The following is a 19,174-nucleotide window of genomic DNA, read 5'->3' as shown; positions in this document are numbered from 1 at the left end:
CTGTGAATCCAGACGAGGAAATGATCTGCACTGATGCCCAGAATCTTTATGAGTCAGATCCAGGACCAGACGCAGAAGGTTCTGACCATAATGTAGACCCTCATTCCCAAACTGTAACTCCTGTTGGTGGAGACAATGAGGAAGACGATGATAAGACTCAAATACCTGATTGGAGCGACAACTTTAGTTTTTTGTCAGGGCAGGAACAGGTTGGCTCTGAGGGCGACGGGTGTGATAACGCACAGGGTGATGATGATGAGGTCGGAGATCCCACTTACTGTCAACCCACAGTCAGCCAAGAGATGAGGTCAGCAGAGGAGGTGGAGGAAGATGCTAGTGACGACGAGGTCAGGTTGCGCCTTCCTGGACAGAGACGTAGTACTGGAAGCACGTCAACAACTGCATCCTCAAACACAACTCTGCCTCTCACCACAAGTCGTGGTGGCTCTTCAGGTCGCATGGGTGCTAAGCCTTGCATAGCCTGGGCATTTTTTCAGATCGATAAAGATGACCCAACTCGTGTTATCTGTAACATTTGTCAGCAAAAGCTAAGTAGAGGCCAAAAAATACATAGTTTGAGTACTTCATGCATGAACCGGCACATGGACATGAAGCATAAGTTGCAGTGGGAAGCTCAGTGTGCTACAATGCAGCCTAGCCGGCCGGGCCAACCACCGTCTGCCATATCTTGTGCATCCGCGGCCTCTTCATCCTCTGTGACTGGGGGGACAGCAGTCACACCTGTTTTGGGGCGCAGACCTGCCACCTCTTTACCCGCAACAGCCAGCGTGATTGGCAGGTCATCATTTTCTTTGGAGGTGGTAACACCAGCTGGTCTTGAGCGCTGTCCGACATCGATAGCACCACCTTTGGATCAAGGCAACCTAACATGTCCGCCTGCATCTTCCTCACAGACCGGCAGTTTGCCGGGGACACCCTTATCAACCCCGTCTAAGCACAATAGCCAGCCCTCGGTCCCTCAGATGTGGACAAGTAAAAGACCATTTCCTCCTAGCCATGAGAAAGCTAAGAGGTTGAATTTCACCATCTGCAAGCTCTTGGCTACAGAAATGCTGCCTTTCCGCCTGGTGGACACAGAGGATTTTCGAGACCTTATGTCCGTCGCAGTGCCCCAGTACCAGATGCCCAGTCGGCACTACTTCTCAAAGAAAGGTGTGCCTGCGCTCCACCAGCATGTCGCACACAACATCACCGCTTCTTTGAGAAACTCTGTGTGTGACAGGGTGCATTTCACCACAGACACTTGGACGAGTAGGCATGGACAGGGGCGTTACATGTCGCTGACTGGGCACTGGGTAACTATGGTGACAGCAGGACAAGGGGCTGCTGTCCAAGTCTTGCCGTCCCCACGAGTTGTGCGTCAATCCTCTTTATCCAGAAGTTCCTCCACTGCTTCTGCCTCCTCAACCTCCTCTCGGTCTTCCACCTGCACCCAAAGCCTGTCTGGTCATGCCACAAGCTTTCTAACTGCGCAGAAGGGATCCTGCACACCTCCTTACTATGCTGGCAGTAGGGCTCAACGTCATCAGGCGGTTTTTACATTGAAATGTCTGGGAAATGTGAGTCACACAGCTGAGGAGTTGTGGTCAGCTCTGGAGAACCAATTTCATGAATGGTTGTCTCCACTGGACCTGAAACCAGGGAAGGCCGTGTGCGACAATGCTGCAAACCTGGGTGCGGCCCTTCGCCGGGGCAATGTCACACACGTGCCTTGTATGGCTCACGTGTTGAACCTGGTTGTCCAGCAATTTTTAGCCCACTATCCCAGACTAGATGGCCTTCTGCAGAGGGCACGGTCGCTGTGTGCTCACTTCCGCCGTTCGCATCCCGCAGCTCAGCGACTTACATCTCTACAGAAGTCGTTGGGCCTGCCACTTCACCGGCTAAAATGCGATGTGCCTACCCGGTGGAATTCAACTCTGCACATGTTGCAGCGACTGTGGCAGCACCGACAAGCCCTGGTGCAATACGTTCTGACGTATAGCCTGGGCCAACGAGATTCAGAGGTGGGGCAAATCACGCTGGAGGAGTGGTCTCAGATCAGGGACCTATGCACCCTTCTGCACAGTTTTGAAATGGCGACGAAGATGTTTAGTGCTGACGATGGCATTATCAGCATGACTATTCCGGTGATTTACATGCTGGAGCACATGTTAAACAGAATTCGGAGTCAGGTGGTGGCACAAGAGGAGGTGGAGGAAGTAGAGGAGGAGGAGTTGTATGCGGAAGGGCTAACATCTGCAAGGTCCAGACGGTCGGCAGCACCAAGGCGGCAGGCATGTGAGGGTGGGGGAGATGGTTTTACCAGGGCGCATGGTAGCAGCCAAACTAGTGAGGAAGGTGCAGGAGCCCAGGAAGGAGTGGAGGACGAACTGATGGAAGACTCATCAGATGAGGGAGACCTTGATCACATTTCTGTTGGCGAGGTTGGGGGGAGAGGACAGAGGAAGGAAGCATGATTGTTACCTCGCCACCAACACAACAGGGACTTGGTGCTCCTGGATGCGCAACACACATGAGTGCCTTCTTGCTGCACTACCTGCAACATGACCCTCGAATTGTGAGAATTAGAAATAATCCTGACTACTGGGTTGCCACACTGTTAGATCCCCGGTACAAAAGTAAATTTGCAGAAATTATTCCTGCCATAGAAAGGGATGCACGCATGCAGGAGTATCAGCAGAGACTGTTGCAGAATCTTACATGTGCTTTTCCACAAAATACCAGTGGTGCACGTAGTGAATCTCACAGTTCCAACTTGCCAACCGTGGGACCGTCAAGTGTTCAGCACTCAAACCGTAACAGAACCACAGTATCTGCTGGTAACATCAATTTTGCGGAATCATTTCACCACTTTTTTAGCCCATCCTTTGCAAGGCCACAGGAGACAAGAAGTCTGACACATAGTCAACGCCTAGAGACGATGGTACAGGAGTATCTCCAAGTAAACATTGAAGCCACGACTGTGTCACTGGACCCTTGCTCTTTTTGGGCTTCCAATCTGGATAAATGGCCGGAGCTAGCCACTTACGCCTTGGAGATCTTGTCATGCCCCGCAGCCAGCGTTCTGTCTGAACGTGTGTTCAGCGCTGCTGGTGGTGTGCTGACAGATAAGCGCACGTGGCTCTCCACTGATAATGTAGACAGACTCACGTTCATAAAGATGAACAAATCATGGATCCGAAACGACTTTTCTACCCCTGTGTCATCCTGGGGAGAGTAAAAGCTTGATGATTGGTTAAAATCACCCTACCAACCATTTTAAGCTTTCAAATTACTAATCATGTTTATCTGTATCTTGACTGGAAAATAATTTGGGCTTTGTAGCAGTGTGCAGCACTGATCCTATTAGGCCATCTATAATAAGCTTCACCAGATTTAAAATTAAAAATAATTTTTAGCTGCATCTAGCCCGGAAAATAATTTTGGGGCTCCGAGATGCGCAAGACACATAAGTGCCTTCTTGCTGCACTACCTGCAGCATGACCCTCATATTGTCAGAATTCGAAGTAATCATGACTACTGGGTTGCCACACTCTTAGATCCCCCAAACTTTTCGATCAACCTTTTCATTTTAATAAAGACCAAAAAAATGGTCATTTTTGAAATTATAAGCATTAGCAGGTTGTTAGAAACTGAAATCAAACAGTTTTCAACTCAAAACTTTATTCTAGGTGATGTTACATTTTCACATAGGACCCCTTGTTCGAAAGGAGCTTCTGAACTCTCTCGTCCATTGAATTTGTCAGGTTTTGGATGGTTTCTGCTTCAATTGTTTTGCATGAGGACAGAATACCCTCCCAGAGCTGTTGCTTAGATGTGAACTGCCTCCCGCCATCATAGACACTCCTTTTAATGATGCTCCAAAGGTTCTGAATGGGGTAGAGGTCAGGGGAGCATGGGGGTCACACCATAAGTTTGTCCCCTTTTATGCCCATATCAGCCAGAGATGCAGATGTTTTATGTGCAGCATGAGATGGTGCATTATCATGCAGAAAAATGATCTTGCTGTGAAATACACGGTTCTTCTTCTTGAACCATGGCAGGAAGTGCTGTTTGAGAAAATCCACATACATTATGGAGTTCATCTTTAGCGCCTTCAGGGATCCTAAAGGGGCCGACAATCTCTCTCCCCATGATTCCAGCCCAAAACATTACTCCACCTCCTCCTTGTTGGCGCTGTAGCCGTGTTTGCGTGGGGTGTCCATCAACCAGCCATCCTCCACTCCATTCATCTGGACCATCGAGCGCTGCACGGCACTCATCCGTGAACAAAACAGTTTTGAAATCAGTCTTCATGTAATGTTTGGCCCACTGGAGCCGTTTCTGCTTGTGTGAAGTGGATAGAGGAGGTCGACAGGATGGCGTATGCACAGCTGCAAACCTCTGAAGGACCCTGCATCTTGTTGTTCGGGGGACGTTGGAGGCACAAGCAGCTTCAAAAACTTGTCTGCTGCTATGACAAGGCTTTTTTGCCGCTGCTCTTTCAACCTGACGTAATTGCCTGTAGGAAAGAGTCCTCAATTTGCCCTTATCAGCACGCACACGTGTGTACTGTGAATCAGCTACATACTTCTTGATTGCCAAGACACTTCATCCTGATCATCGCACAATGTTGATTGTAGTCATGCCTTGACCTAAACACTCCACAATTTGTTGCTTCTCAGCAGCCGACACATCCTTTTTCTTTCCCATTTTGGCAGAAAATGTAGGCTGCTTAATAATGTGAGAGAGCCTTCTTAAGTAGTCTTGCCTTTCATTGGACACACCTGCCAAACTAATTAGCACAGGTGTCTGCAATTGCTTACAGTGATATAAAGAGCCCTGACACACATCACCATCAATGAGTTTAACTGACAAACAAACAAATTCTTCCCTTATCACTCCTAAACACTTTTTGCATAATAATTTGGAACGCGGTGTACATGTGCTTTTCCACAAAACACCAGTGGTTCACGTAGTGAATCTTACAGTTCTAACTTGCCAACCGTGGTCTGTATGGAATTGTTCAATAAAGGGCCCAAAATTAAGATAACATAGATGGGAGAGGTCTCTATGAATAGGAATTCCTATGTATTTGATACCCTGTGAGGGCCAGGCAAAGGGAAAGTTGGACTGGATGGAATCCTATATGGATTTAGGGAGGGAGACATCGAGGGCCTCAGACTTCGCTGCATTGATTTTAAAATTTTACCATGTAACAAAGTGATCTATTTCAGCCATAACAGCAGGGATGGATATATGTGATTGAGTGATATATACTAGGACATCATCAGCAAATAGAGAGCACTTGTACTCGGTGCCTCCCACCTCAATCCACCTAATATTGGGGTTATGGCGAATTGATGAGAGCAGGTGCTCCGTCACTAGGATGTATAAGAGAGGGGACAGAGGACATCCCTGCCTTGTCCCATTGGTGATTGTGAAAGGTGATGAAAATGTTCTGACGCACCCCCTGGGCCTTGGGACACCCGGAGCCGGACCCTTTTTGGTGGATGCTGGTGGTTGTAGTCTTCGTGGCGGCGATCCGGTTCCGTGGCTCAGGGCGGTCAAACCAGTGGCGGAACTATTTATGTGGTTTTGATGTTTAACTGTCCGACTACGCCACCCGTGGATTGCGGTCAGAGTGAACCACCGCTACAGGGCAGACCGCTAAGGCTGGTGTTGTGGGTGCAGCAGAGCGTAGCATAACTCCCCACGGGAGGAGTATAGCCTCAGGGCAGTGTATGCGGAGGATGGGGGTGATGGTGCAGGGCAGCAGCAGTAATGACACGGAGTCAGTGATGCAGTTCAGGGCCTTTACTCACAGTTCTTATTATCCAGACCACGTCTGCAGGTAACGGCTGCCCACGTCGTACTGTGCTCACCAGGTGAGGGGCTCAGACAACTCTCAGATAACTTTGGAGCGCTTCACAGGACCCCCTTTGTGTGTCCTTTGTCTGGCCTTTCTTACCAACACTTCTGTCCGGCTGCCTCGGGCCTCCTCTTGGTAAACTTGGCGCCAGTTTCCCTGACCCTATGTGGTGCCTTCCTAGCGGGTGGAGCAAGGGGCTGCGCCACATAAAATGTCAGAGCCTCCGGTTTCTAGCTGAGGGTCGTTTCCTGCCTCCACTAGTTCGGGGACCGGTCTCCCCCTTTGGCCTGACCCCTCCACGCAGGTGGATTCGGGCGTGCGGTGGCGACTCGCCCGTCCGCACCCCTGGGATCCCTTCATTCCTCGTTCCTGGAGCCTTCTCCGCTCCTCTTCCTTCCTTCTCCCTCTTGCAGGCCTGGGCCTCTGTTACTAGGCCCGCCTCCAGAGCAGAGCTCATGCAGAGCCCCTGCTCCCTGCCACTTCTGCTCAGACTTCTCTGCACTGAACTAAGATGGTGCCCACCTTTTATACTCCCTTCTCAATGCACCCAGGAACTGCTTCCTCCCTGCTCCTGCACTGCAGGGTTCCCCTTCCTCAGTGTTCCCTCCCCCCACTCCAGCCAGGGACAGGGACTGTCGTGCCCATCTCAGGGGCATATTGGTCGCCCTGCCCCACGGCAATGTGGTGTAATGCATGCAGGTGTCGGGTCCTGATCCACACTCCATCCTTATCTGAGAGTGAGATATCACACCTCTGAGTGAGGTGCAATACGTCTGTAGCAACCGAGCCCTCGGTGCTACAGTTCCATTTATCTTCAGCCTAGGTGACGTATTGTGATACAGGGCCGTGATTTTGGCTATAAAATGGTCCCCTAGACCCCTACCCCAAGCTTTTTAAGAGAATCATATATGGCGTGCCAGGAGACTCTATGGAATGCTTTCTCAGCATCCAACGAGAGTATCTACTTACAAATTTTTAACTGCATCTAGCCCAGGAAATACTTTGTGCCTAGTAGCAGTGTCTGCTAGTCAGCGGATTATCCCGGCTGTTAAGCAAGCTACACCACCTGTAGTTTGGACACTTAATTTTTTCAAAGGAAATGCTTCGGGACCACGGGATACTCAGTGAAGAGCATCAGGAGGCACCCCAAGGCATAGGGGCTGGGACTGGCACTAGGATGCCTTGCGGTGGACAGCCGAGCTCGATCCTTATAAAAGCTTTTTAACTGCAGCAGCTTTAGTGGACGCTACTGGAGCTGGAATTACGCGGCTGCTGGCATGAGACTTGCCCTCCAATAGATCCTTGTAAATGGATTTAAAGTGTATTCATTCAAATTAGAGGGACAATTTAAATTAAAAAGCTTAGAGCTGCCTCCACCACAGGGGGGCTCTCTCGACCCACCAGCGGACAGGCACCAGTATTGGGAGAGGGGGGCTGGCCGTCAGGGTTCACCGCGGCTCTGGTACAAACCCGGCGACACGGAGGTGGCACGGGCAGGAGCGGACTGGCCGTCTCGGCTTCTCACTTTTTGGATTTTAGAAGGGCATGACATGCCTATATCTGTGTCTCCCCCTCCTTTTACTCCTCCACCTCTTTTCTTTTCGCATGACTATATGTACTTGTCACTTTTCCATGTGTTAGTTGTGTCTTCTGAGCAGTTTGTCAGCTTTTGGACACCTTTGAAGGTGTTTTCTATGTGTTTCTATGTGTTTTTGTTTGCCTGCCATTGGTTTTAACGGTGTTCGAAGGTGTTCGACGAACAGTTCGACGAACAGTTCGGCGAACACACGGGTGTTCGACGAACCGAACCGAACTCGAACACTACGGGGGTGGCTCAACACTACTGATTAGCACACATAAATGCCTCATTGAGGATCCTTTTTTGGATACCCTCTCTCCAAGAATCTAGATGTAAGAACTCCAACTTGTCCTCTGAAAGTGGTATCAGCAGAGCAGTTTCTACGAATTCTTAGGTATTGACAGCAAATTAATAGAAGTGGGTTTCCTGTATGTTTGGGTCACCAGTGCTTCCCCAGTGTTCTCTCAATTAGAACATCTAGAAATGGAAGCCTATCCTTGTGGATCTCAAATGTGAAATGTAGACCTACGTTCTTTTCATTCAGATTCTGCACAAAACTGGAGATTACCAAGGTGCCACCCTTCCATATGTTGAAAATGTCATCGATATATCATGACCAAAGTGCAATGTTCTATACACCCAAAGGTGCGTCCTCATTGAGCACAGAAAGTCTTCTTACTCTCTGAAGAGACAATTTCCATATTTAATTTCCCAGAGGAACATTGCATGGCTTATAAGCCCCCTCACATTGGAATGCCAAGCATTTCACTCTTCACAAGGCAAAACGTTACCCCTTAGATCCCAGTCAGAAGCCTCTAATACATCCAAATTAGATCTCTTGCTTTGCACTAATGAGAGGCAATATCCCAAAACACCATGTCTGAAAACTGAGATTCTGGTTTGACTTTTATTCTAAGTCATATGGCAAGGCTCAGGGTTCCTATTGACTTTTAGGATTGATCCTTCCAATAGGTGCACTAGAGTTCAAGACCTCTTCCTCTCTACAGAGTGGATCATAGCAGTCAACATCCCTATTATCGAACTCACTTAGCTGATGCAAAACTTTGTTGAATCTTAAAGAAATGTATTAGTTACATGTTTTGGTGAATAAAACCACATTTCTTTGAGATACATTGGAGTGCAGTGGTCTTTTTTCTGTTTTTATGTCCCTGCTTCTTTTCTTGAAGGAAGCAGCTGAAATGATCAAAAGCCTCAAGGGTTAAACTAGCAGCATACAATAGTAAAACCTGAATATACAAAAAGTAAAGAGAATATTGAATAAGAAATTGATTACTAGAAGTTATTGAAAAAACATAAGCCATTTCTTTCCTGTGGCTTTTCTTGCTTGGCATTTCCTAGGTCCCAGAAGGTAAATGTAATGTCTATTTTCTTCTTATAACAGAACTCATGTGAAAAAGATGTAACCCTGAATATCCTGAGTGTATTAAGTGAATTGCTGTCTGCTGGTAAGTGACCGCACTGCATTAGTATTTTATTGCAGCTGATGTTCTTAGAAATGATAGGGCTGTAAAAACACATTACTTGCAATATGAAACAACTGCACTCCCTACACTAAAGATAATGATTCCAATAGACTGTGCTTTCTTTTAACCTAAACAAAAATAGGTTCCCACAATGTCTGAGCCAAACTCAGAGTTGTTTTACAAAGGGTTATTAACCTTTTAATGACTACATCATTTTCAAGCGTGGAATATTTTTGCAGCATTGAAAATATTGCATTTTGTTCCTGGATATAAGTAAGAACATTGCTGCGTAAAACTTTACAGGGCATATAACGGAGTTCTCTCTAGTTCTCCTCATTAGTTTATTAATTAATTTGTTTAATTATTATATCATATTTAGATTTTTTGCACACCTTCTCAGAAGTATCAATATAGGAATTAGCTGTCCATACATTAGGAAATCTTTCCATACTGTGGCAAAGCGACTTGCTTGGCTCTCCGGAGGTAGACACAGGAAACACGGTTTGGGTAAACTTCCTGCGAGTTTATTGTGCGGCATAAACTCCAGCAGCGTCCCATAAAAATAAACAGTCCCTCTCGGGGTTAACCAAAAATCAAAAGATAAACTATAAAAGAGTCCTCTAGCCAGCAGGGCCTTTGCCGGCTGCAGATAGTCTTGTGAAGTTTCAACAACACCAGTCCTCCAGTGTTGCTCTCTGGCATCAACCACACACAGCCTGGAGACTTCAATCTCCAGACCACACACTCCACACAGGAAAACAAACTGACTGAACATTTAAACCCTGTTCAGTCACACCCTGATGGGGAGGTATGGGGAATGACTTCCCTCCCATCTCTACGTCATTCCCATAAAACCACACCCTTTTAAAGAGCAAACTCTCAGCACATAACATGCTGGCAGAAATTAAGTAGGTCTTAATTCACACAGGAGAGCATCCTGAGTGACACATACCTCCCCTGGCATGTAATACCAGTGACTCAACTGGTCACAATACGTACTGTATGACAACTTGACTCCATTCTAAAGACATCAAGAGAGCAGAAGGTATACTCTGCAAGATACTCATAATAATTGGAATTATATTTCTAGTAGAAAATTGTTCTAATTGTAGAAAATAATTTTGATTGTAGAAATAGTGTATATACATTAAATGACATAACAATGTTAGCAATGAAGAAGGAAGATGGGCCACTTCATATTTAAAATTTTGCTTTATTGCGTGTCTATACAGAGTTTGAGAAGACAAAAGTGGCTGACAACTGTTTTGCATGAAAGCCATGCTTCTTCTGAGCCTTCAGAGGAAGCCTGACTCTCACGTGAAATGGCTTGTAGGCTCAGAGAAAGCGTGACTTTACGACGAAATGACTGTCAAACACTTTTGTTTCCCAATCTCTGTATGGAGCTGCAATAAAGCTAAATTTTAAACGCGCAGTGGCGAGTGCCTCATCTTCTTTCTACATTGGCACAATTTGGACTCTTTCTTGGTGAGCACCATCAAGTAGGTTTGTTTGTTCCTAAATATTGATACTATAACCATTGCTGCTGAAATATACAGGATGTGAATGGGAGCAGTGCCGACCCCATGTTTTTCTACATATAAATAACAATATTGGTGTGACGATATCACAGGTGATGACAACATAAAAGGACACTTCATTTCAATTGCCTGTGTTCCCTTTAAGGACGGATGACATCGCAAAGCTGGTGTTATGTTATGATTTGTTAATTATGATAAGTATGATAATTAGGTTACATCATCTGTAATATCATAGTTGTAGTATAATCAGAAATAGCAGTGATGATGTCATAAGTAATGTCATCGACATTACCTTTGATGCATTTTTAAAGATGATCTTTAACTAGTTTGAGTATCTTAAACTGGACACATCATGGAATAACAAAGGTGTATACAATAGTTTTTATTTTTTAATTTCTCCTCTCTGTTGCAGAGATATTAGCTTGTAGAATTTAGGTTGTAATTTATATTATAGTTAAACTGGACACTACCAGAGAGTGATTGCTGGGGGCATGTACTTCTTCCCCTGCATGAAGATGACCAATGATAAGCAGGTAGTAACATACAGGAAAAAAAAAGCACGCCCCCACTATAAATTAGAGCAGCTTTCTCGCTATGAAACATGTAATGACAAACAGTCTGCTCTTCTCTCTGATCTCACCACAGAGCTGTATGTTAATACAAAGTGATGGGAGCAGAGCAGAGATGAGTGTAATTGAGAACACCTTTCAGCTTTTATCTCATGGCAGTCAGTGTGATGGGAAGGAGATACACTAGAGTGACAGCTGCAGAGGTGTTTGTAATGAGATATACCTCAGCTCTGCTGTATAAATCTTCCCACCACACTGACTGCCATGAGATGAAAGCTGAAAAAAACTTTGGGTGCAGGAGCTGTCTGCTGACACTCCTATCTTTACAATGATTTTATACTTTTAAACATTTAGCTCTCATCTGAACAGAACCTTAAATATAATTTTTTTTTCTCCATGTTTTATTCTTCCAGGAACTCACCGCAGGATTCATTACATGATATCCAAGGGTGGTAGTGAAGCCCTTCTTCAAACCCTGGTAAATTGTGCAAGATCAGATTCCCTTGACTATAGTCTATTATTACCCCTCCTTCGCCTGATGGTCAAGGTAGGCCAGAGAGGTACTGTATCTGTGGGATTCTTTATATTCATCTATCAGTCCTTTTCAGTACTTTTCATATTGTAATGAATCAAACCAACTTTATACTACATAGAGCATTCAGATATAAACATGCATTTTTTCATGGATAGATATAACCTCATTAGCTGAAATGATCAATTTATTGAGCAGGAAAGATATGCAAATAGTATAGTTATAACTTTCCCAATAATTGGCATTAGAGCAGTTAATTTTAGATCTCTCAACTGTATAGTAATAGTGTGGATAACATTACTGTAAATTTATTTTCAGTGGTCAGATTGCTCATGGTTATAGTGTGGGATAATATACTTTTATCTGTGTTATGCCAGAAATGTTATAGATATTTGTACTGTATTATAGTCATATTTTCCTGGATAGAGGTAAAAACTAGAGATGAGCGAACTTCAACTTAAAAGTCCGGGAGGAGAGAGAGAAAAAGAGACAGAATTTTCCTGCTCCAAAGTTCAGGTCCCCATGGTTTTCAATGGGGTTCGGGTTCTGGTTCAAATTTGGGTACAGTTCTGGTACCAGAACCAAACTTTGGACTCCCTACTCCCCACCATCCCCTCTCCATACAACTTTATGACACCAACTATCATCTCCTATCTCAATAATGGGAAAATCTGTCTTCACTAAATTTTACCCATGAATTAAGAGTGAAAGATCAATCTAGGAGGACAGAAGCAGATTTTTCTGATAAGATATATTATAAAGTTGCTTATTTTCATATATACTATTGATTTATGAAATAAAAATTAAAATTACAATTACGCTTTAAGAGTTAAACTAGTCAACTAAATCAGGCGGGGCCCTGTTATAGATGCTGGAGCGAAGGTAGGTGTAAGGCCCATCTGACATTTAGAAAACAAAATATTGTTACCTGCAAGAACCCTTTTTAAGACTGGAGAGATAGAACACTGTGGCAGAACCCTCATGTGTCCAATGAAAGGAGCTGGAGACATAGAGCCAAATGGGCACCAGGCTGGAAGGTTAGGTCAGTGCCTGAGTAAGTATGAAAAATCCTGAGAGGCGTCCATTGTAGAATCTCTGGGATGATGACGTTTTAGCGAAACCTACCCAAAATCCTCATCAATGAATACATATATGCTTTCTACATCACAACTATACAGTAACACTAGAGAAAGCACTTGTAAAAAAATGCACATTTTCTTTATTGATTATACATTCAAGAACATTTTTTGTAGAATTGCTTCTTCTAAGTGCTAAAAAGGTTGACAAGCCTGACAAACATGCCGGGATGGAGAAGAAAGGGAAACTGTAGCGTTCAGTTGACTAGGCCTGAGCTGCAGTATGAAGGACAGTCATAACCATATGATCTCCCACATTCAAATATTAGTGGTCTATCCTGATTTGCAAATATGACTCGAGTTAATATTCATTCCATGCATGAATGCAGATTTTACATGCATCTCATCTATACATTATATTAATAGGGATTTATGCAAGTTTTCTGCTTACATGGAGGTGTATATGAATACAAATACAGTAAATCTTGACATTCTGGAAATGTTATTTTTGCCGTTTGCATTTGACAACAACCTTGGTCCCATGTTTATGTCAAAAGGACAAGTATATGACAACAGTAAGCCAAACCGGCTAACAGCAGAGATATAATGATACAATGCAGATTATGTATGTTTCCTTTCTATTGTAGATGCAAACTTTGGAGAAAAAGCACAAAAACTAGAAGCCACTGATGTTACCCTCAGTTTAATAAGAAGAAATCTGACAAAGTCTGATAATATTACCCTCTGTATACATGCTATTCAGATCTATGCCTCCAATGGTATGTACAGTATGTCTATGTGTGCGACTTTTAACATTGAATACAGCTTGATGCTGCCACTGCTCCTGTTACCTGTGGTTGAGTGTAATAAGTATTTGATATACTACCGATTTTACAAGTTTTCCCACCTACAAAGAATGGAGAGGTCTGTAATTTTTCTCGTAGATACACTTCAACTGTGAGAGACAGAATCTAAAAATAAAAAAACAGAAAATCACATTGTATGATTTTTAAATAATTAAACTGCATTTTATTGCGTGAAATAAGTATTTGATCACCTACCAGCCAACAAGAATTTTGTCTCTCACAGACCTGTTAGTTTTCTTTAAGAAGCCCTCCTACTCTGCACTCATTACCTGTATTAATTGCACCTGTTTGAACTCGTTACCTGTATAAAAGACACCCGTTCACACAATCAATCACACTCCAACCTCTCCACCATGGCCAAAACCAAAGAGCTGTCTAAGGACACCGGGGACAACATTGTAAACCTGCACAAGGCTGGGATGGGCTATAGGACAAAAGGAAAGCAGGTTGTTGAGAAGGCAACAACTGTTGATGCAATTATTAGAAGATGGAAAAAACACAAGATGACTGTCAAACTTCTTCGGTTTGGGGCCCCATGTAAGATCTTGCCTCGTGGGGTAAGGATGATTCTGAGAAAGGTCAGGAATCAACCCAAAACTACACGAGAGTACATGGTCAATGACCTGAAGAAAGCTGAGACCACAGTCTCAAACATTACCGTTAGTAACATACTACGATGTTATGTATTAAAATCCTGCAGGGCATGCGAGGTCCAATGGCTCACACCAGCACATGTCCAGGCAATTTGAAGTTCACCAATGACCATTTGGATGATCCAGAGGAGGCATGGGAGAAGGTCATGTAGTCAGATGAGGCAAAAATAGAACTTTTTGGTATCATCTTTACCCGCCGTGTTTGAAGGAAGAAGAAGGATGAGTACAACCCCAAGAACACCATGCCAACAGTGAAGCACGGTGGGGGAAACATCATACTTTGGGGATTTTCTTTGCAAAGGGGACAGGACGACTGCACCGTATTGAAGGAAGGATGGATGCGGTCATATGTCGTAAGATTTTGGTCACCAAACTCCTTCCCTTAGTAAGAGCATTGAAGATGGGTCATGGCTGGGTCTTCCAGCATGACAAAGAGCCAAAACACACAGCCAGGGCAACTAAGGAGTGGCTCAGTAAGAAGCATTTCAAGGTTCTGGAGTGATTTAGCCAGTCTCCAGACCTGAACCCAATAGAAAATCTTTGGAGGGAGCTGAAACCCAATGTTACCAGGCAACAGCCCTGAAGCTTGAAAGATCTGGAAAAGATCTATATGGAGGAGTGAGCCGAAATCCCAGCTGCAGTGTGTGCAAACTTGATCAAGAACTACAGGAAACATCTGACCTCTGTAATTGCAAACAAAGGTTTCTGTACTAAATATTAAGTAATGTTTTCTATTGTATCAAAAAATTACTGCACGCAATAAAATGCAAATTAATTTTGCAAAAATCATACAATGTGATTTTCTGGATTTTTTTTTTAAGATTCGATCTCTCACAGTTGAAGTGTACCTACGATAAAAATTACAGACCTCTCCAATCTTTGTAGGTGGGAAAACTTGCAAAATCGTCACTCTATCAAATGCTTATTTTCCCCACTGTATATATATTTGGTAACTAGTGATCAGCGAGCACTAAAATGCTCGAGTGCTCGTTGCGCGGGTCGAGCACATTGGAATTCTCAGGTGCTTGACCCAAGCAACGAGCCCAATGTAAGTCTATGGGAAACTCGAGCATTTTTCAGGCGGCTCCTCCCGGCGGTCTGCAGAGGGCCTAAAAATTGCTCAAATCGATGGGAACAGTGCTCAAATGACATGGGAACAGCATGAGGAAGACCCCTAGAAACATTTCTGACTCCCAAGTCACTGCTGTCAACAATGTTGTCAGAGGTATTACGCCACTTTTACGGACTCACAGTAAAACATACAAAAACGAAACCAAAATGTATTTTACTGGGAAATATGTTAAGGAACATCCTTTCCAGGGTAATGACTTGTTTATAAGGCAAAATAAATGACCAAAACCAAAAATACTCTTCCACACCTTGGGCTATGTACACACATAGAGTTTTTGATGGGTTTTTGCCCTTTTGCATTGCTCTCAACCGTGACAAATGCATTCACCGGGAAATGTCATTTTAACATTTTACAACCTTATTTAGCCATGTGGTGTGTGAGACATGATCAGACACATCCTGTTTAATTTATGAAGGAGGGACTTTGAAAATCACAAAGCCCATTTTTATAGGGCCATCAGATGGCCTTTACTCTTCTTAGAGAGCCATCAGCAGGTTATGCTTTGTTGTTCCCATTACTAAAGAGTGTTTCTCCAATACTGTTATTGCATATGCAGTGAGTGGCAGGGCTGCCCAAAATTTGGACCTACTCCAATGCCCCTTGGAAGAGATGTAGAAGAGGGCCTCCTGAAAAAAAATGTTCCCATTATTAGGAAGTGGGTCTCCCATTGTGTTTGCCTATGCAGTGAATGCGAGGGTTGCCAAAAATTTGGAGGCACTCCAATGCCCCTTGGAAGAGACGTGGAGGTCAGAGGGCCTCCTGAAAAAAAATGTTCCCATTATTAGGAAGTGGGTCTCCCATTGTGTTTGCCTATGCAGTGAATGCAAGGGCAGCCAAAAATTGGGAGGCACTACAATGCCCCTTTGAAGAGACGTAGAGGGCCTCATGAAAAAATGTTCCCATTATTAGGAAGTGGGTCTCCCATAGTGTTGGCCTATGCAGTGAATGCAAGGGCTGCCAAAAATTGAGAGGCAATCCAACGCCCCTTGGAAGAGACGTACAGGGCCTCATAAAAAATGTTTCCATTATTAGGAAGTGGATCTCCCATAGTGTTGGCCTATGCAGTGAATGCAAGGGCTGACAAATATTGGGAGACACTCCAATGTCTTTTGGAAGAGACGTGGAGGAGGGCCTCTTAAAAAAATGTTGCTATTAGAAAGGAGCGGGCCTCCTATACTTGTAATGCCCATGCTCTAAGTGTATGGGCTGACAAACATTTACCCCTAGGGGGTATACATGAACATACTGTATACATTTTTTTTATGGGCCTCATAAATACTCTTTAAAAAAATTATGTGGGTGTTGCATCACGGACCAAGGTCACCCTGGTGATATGGTGGAGGATGAGGATGAAGAGAAGGAGGAGGACAAGAGCAAATAGCCCAAATCAGGAAGAGTATACCCATATGTGGGTGCGAAAAGGTGCATGGGAATACACCTCCCAAGAAAAGACACTGGATTTGAGTTTATGTTACGCTGCTCTTATTCGGTGGTGTTGAGAAGTCTGGCCCAATCCAGCCCTTGTTCATTTTTTTATAAGAGTCAGCCTGTCAGTATTTTCAGTTCGCAGGCAGATGCGCTTATCAGTTATAATTCCACCAGCGGCACTAAAAATCCGCTCTGATAAAACGCTAGCGGCAGGGCAGGCCAGGACCCCCAAGGCATAGAGAGCCAGTTCATTCCACTTATCCAGCTTGGATACCCAATAATTATAAGGCACAGAGGAATCAAGGAGGACGTTGGTACGGTCGGCAAGGTACTCCCTCAGCATCTTCCCAAACTTTTCACTCCTTGTGAGAGTACCCCGCGCCTCAGGGCCTGTGCGATAGGAGGGGCTGAGAAAATTCCCCCAGAACTTTGACAGTGTTCCCCTGCCTCTGCTGGATTGGAGTTGTGTCTCTCTCGCCTGTAGTCCTTGGTTGTCCAACAAGCTGTGACCTCTGCCGCCAGCGTTTTCAGATGGGAATTTTTTAATAGTTCCGCAACAAGGGCCTTCTGGTACTGCCCTATTTTTGTAGACCTGTCCGCCACAGGAATAAGAGATATAAAGTTCTCCTTGTAGTGTAGGTCTAGAAGTGTCACCAACCAGTAATGACTGTCACCCAAAATGTTGAGAACTCGAGGGTCATGGGACAGGCAGCATAACATAAACTCAGCCATGCATGCCAGGCTGCTAATAGGCAAGACTTCCGTGTCCTCACCAAGAGGATGACTGACCATGCTCTCCTCCTCCTCCTCTCTGTCCTCAGGCGATTCACGCTGAACAGACAGTATGACAGTTGTGTAAATAGTACAATCTATAGCGCAGGAAACCAGCTCCTGTTCTTCCTCCTCCTCTTCCTCAATCCACTTTGTGATGAGATGAGGCTGGGCTTTGTGTAATCACCCTGTATGGTTCCTTGATCCATCTCATCGTGCTCTGCCTCCAATGCATCCCCTTTGATTGTGAACAGAGAGCATTTCAGAAGACAGAGAAGCGGGATGGTGACGCTAATTATGGAGTCATCGCCGCTCACCATCTTGGTGGACTCCTTAAGGTTTTGGAGGATGGTACATACAGTATGTCTGACATCCATGTCCATTCCTGAGGTCTTATGTGTGGAGTCTGAACTGAATACCGATGGCCTTGTTGATGCTGGTACTCAACAACTGCCCTCGTCTGCTCACAAATCCTTCACAACATCTGGAGCATAGAGTTCCAACGTGTGGGGACATCACACATCAGTCTGTGAGCCAGAAGCCGCAAACGCTGCTGAAGCATGGCAAGGATGGTGGAAGCTGTAGGTGACTTTCTAAAATGGGCACACAGGCGGCATACTTTAACAAGAAGATCCGGCTGCTCTGGGTAGGATTTGAGAAACCGCTGAACCACGAGGTTAAGCACATGGGCCAGGCATGGTACGTGTGTGAGCTTGCCTCACCTCAGAGCCACCACCAGGTTCTGGCTATTGTCACACATGACCATGCCTGGCTGTAGGTTCAGTGTTGTGAACCACAGATCTGCCTGCTCTTTCAGAGCTGTCCACAACTCTTCAGCATTGTGCGGTTTGTCACCTAAGCATATTAGCTTCAGCACAGCCTGTTGCCGCTTGGCCAAGGCAGTGCTGCAGTGCTTCCAGCTTGTGACTGATGTGGTCATTTCGGAGATGGAGGCTGAAGAGGAGGAGGATGAGGTGCAGGAGCTGTAGACTGTGGGGGCAACCCTGATTGACCTAGGGCCCGCAATCCTTGGCGTCGGGAGGACGTGTTCCATCCCAAGGTCCAACTGGGTCCCGGCTTCCACTATGTTAACCCAGTGTGCTGTCAGCGAGATGTACCATCCTTGCTCACAAGCACTTGTCCACGTGTCTGTGGTTAGGTGGACTTTCCCAGTAACTGCGTTGTTGAGGGCACGGCTAATGTTTTGGGACACGTGTTTGTGTAATGCGGGGACGGCACACTGGGAGAAATAGTGGCGGCTGGGAACTGAGTACCGAGGGACAGCTGCCGCCATCAGGTTGCGGAATGCTTCCGTCTCCAAGAGCCTAAAAGGCAACATTTCGAGCGCATGCAGTTGCGATATGTGGGAATTTAGTAGTGTGGCCTGTGGGACATTGGCTCCGTATTTGCACTTGCGTTCCAAGGACTGGAGTATGGACAACTGAACGCTGCGCTGGGACAAGTATGTGGACGTGCTTCCTGATGCTGCTACTTGAGAGTGTGCAATGACAGGTGCAGGACAAGAGGCATCTTTGCATGCACCATGGACAGGGGATTGGCTTGCATGCACAACAACAGAAGAAGCAGTGGTGCCACCCGCAGACACTGTTTCTGGACCCTGGGGATCAGACCACAAAGTCGGGTGCTTTGCAGCCATATGCCTGATCATGC

General features: G+C 45.2%; 1 protein-coding gene across 2 annotated transcripts in view; it reads left to right on the top strand.

Annotated features, from left to right (window-relative positions):
* The window catches only part of AGBL1 (AGBL carboxypeptidase 1), a 1,577,225-nt gene that overhangs the window by 127,405 nt on the left and 1,430,646 nt on the right, over window positions 1-19,174 (top strand). For both annotated transcript variants that reach the window (XM_073653286.1, XM_073653285.1), the window contains exons 2-4: window positions 8,857-8,920; window positions 11,459-11,605; window positions 13,301-13,432. In XM_073653286.1, the coding sequence (XP_073509387.1) occupies window positions 8,857-8,920; window positions 11,459-11,605; window positions 13,301-13,432 (343 nt within the window). The remainder of the gene's footprint in view (window positions 1-8,856; window positions 8,921-11,458; window positions 11,606-13,300; window positions 13,433-19,174) is intronic.

Source organism: Phyllobates terribilis, unplaced genomic scaffold, assembly GCF_046119375.1.
Source record: "Phyllobates terribilis strain yellow unplaced genomic scaffold, ASM4611937v1 Scaffold_11__3_contigs__length_659146591, whole genome shotgun sequence".
NCBI lineage: Eukaryota > Metazoa > Chordata > Amphibia > Anura > Dendrobatidae > Phyllobates > Phyllobates terribilis.
This window is presented reverse-complemented; position numbering and strand designations above follow the sequence as displayed.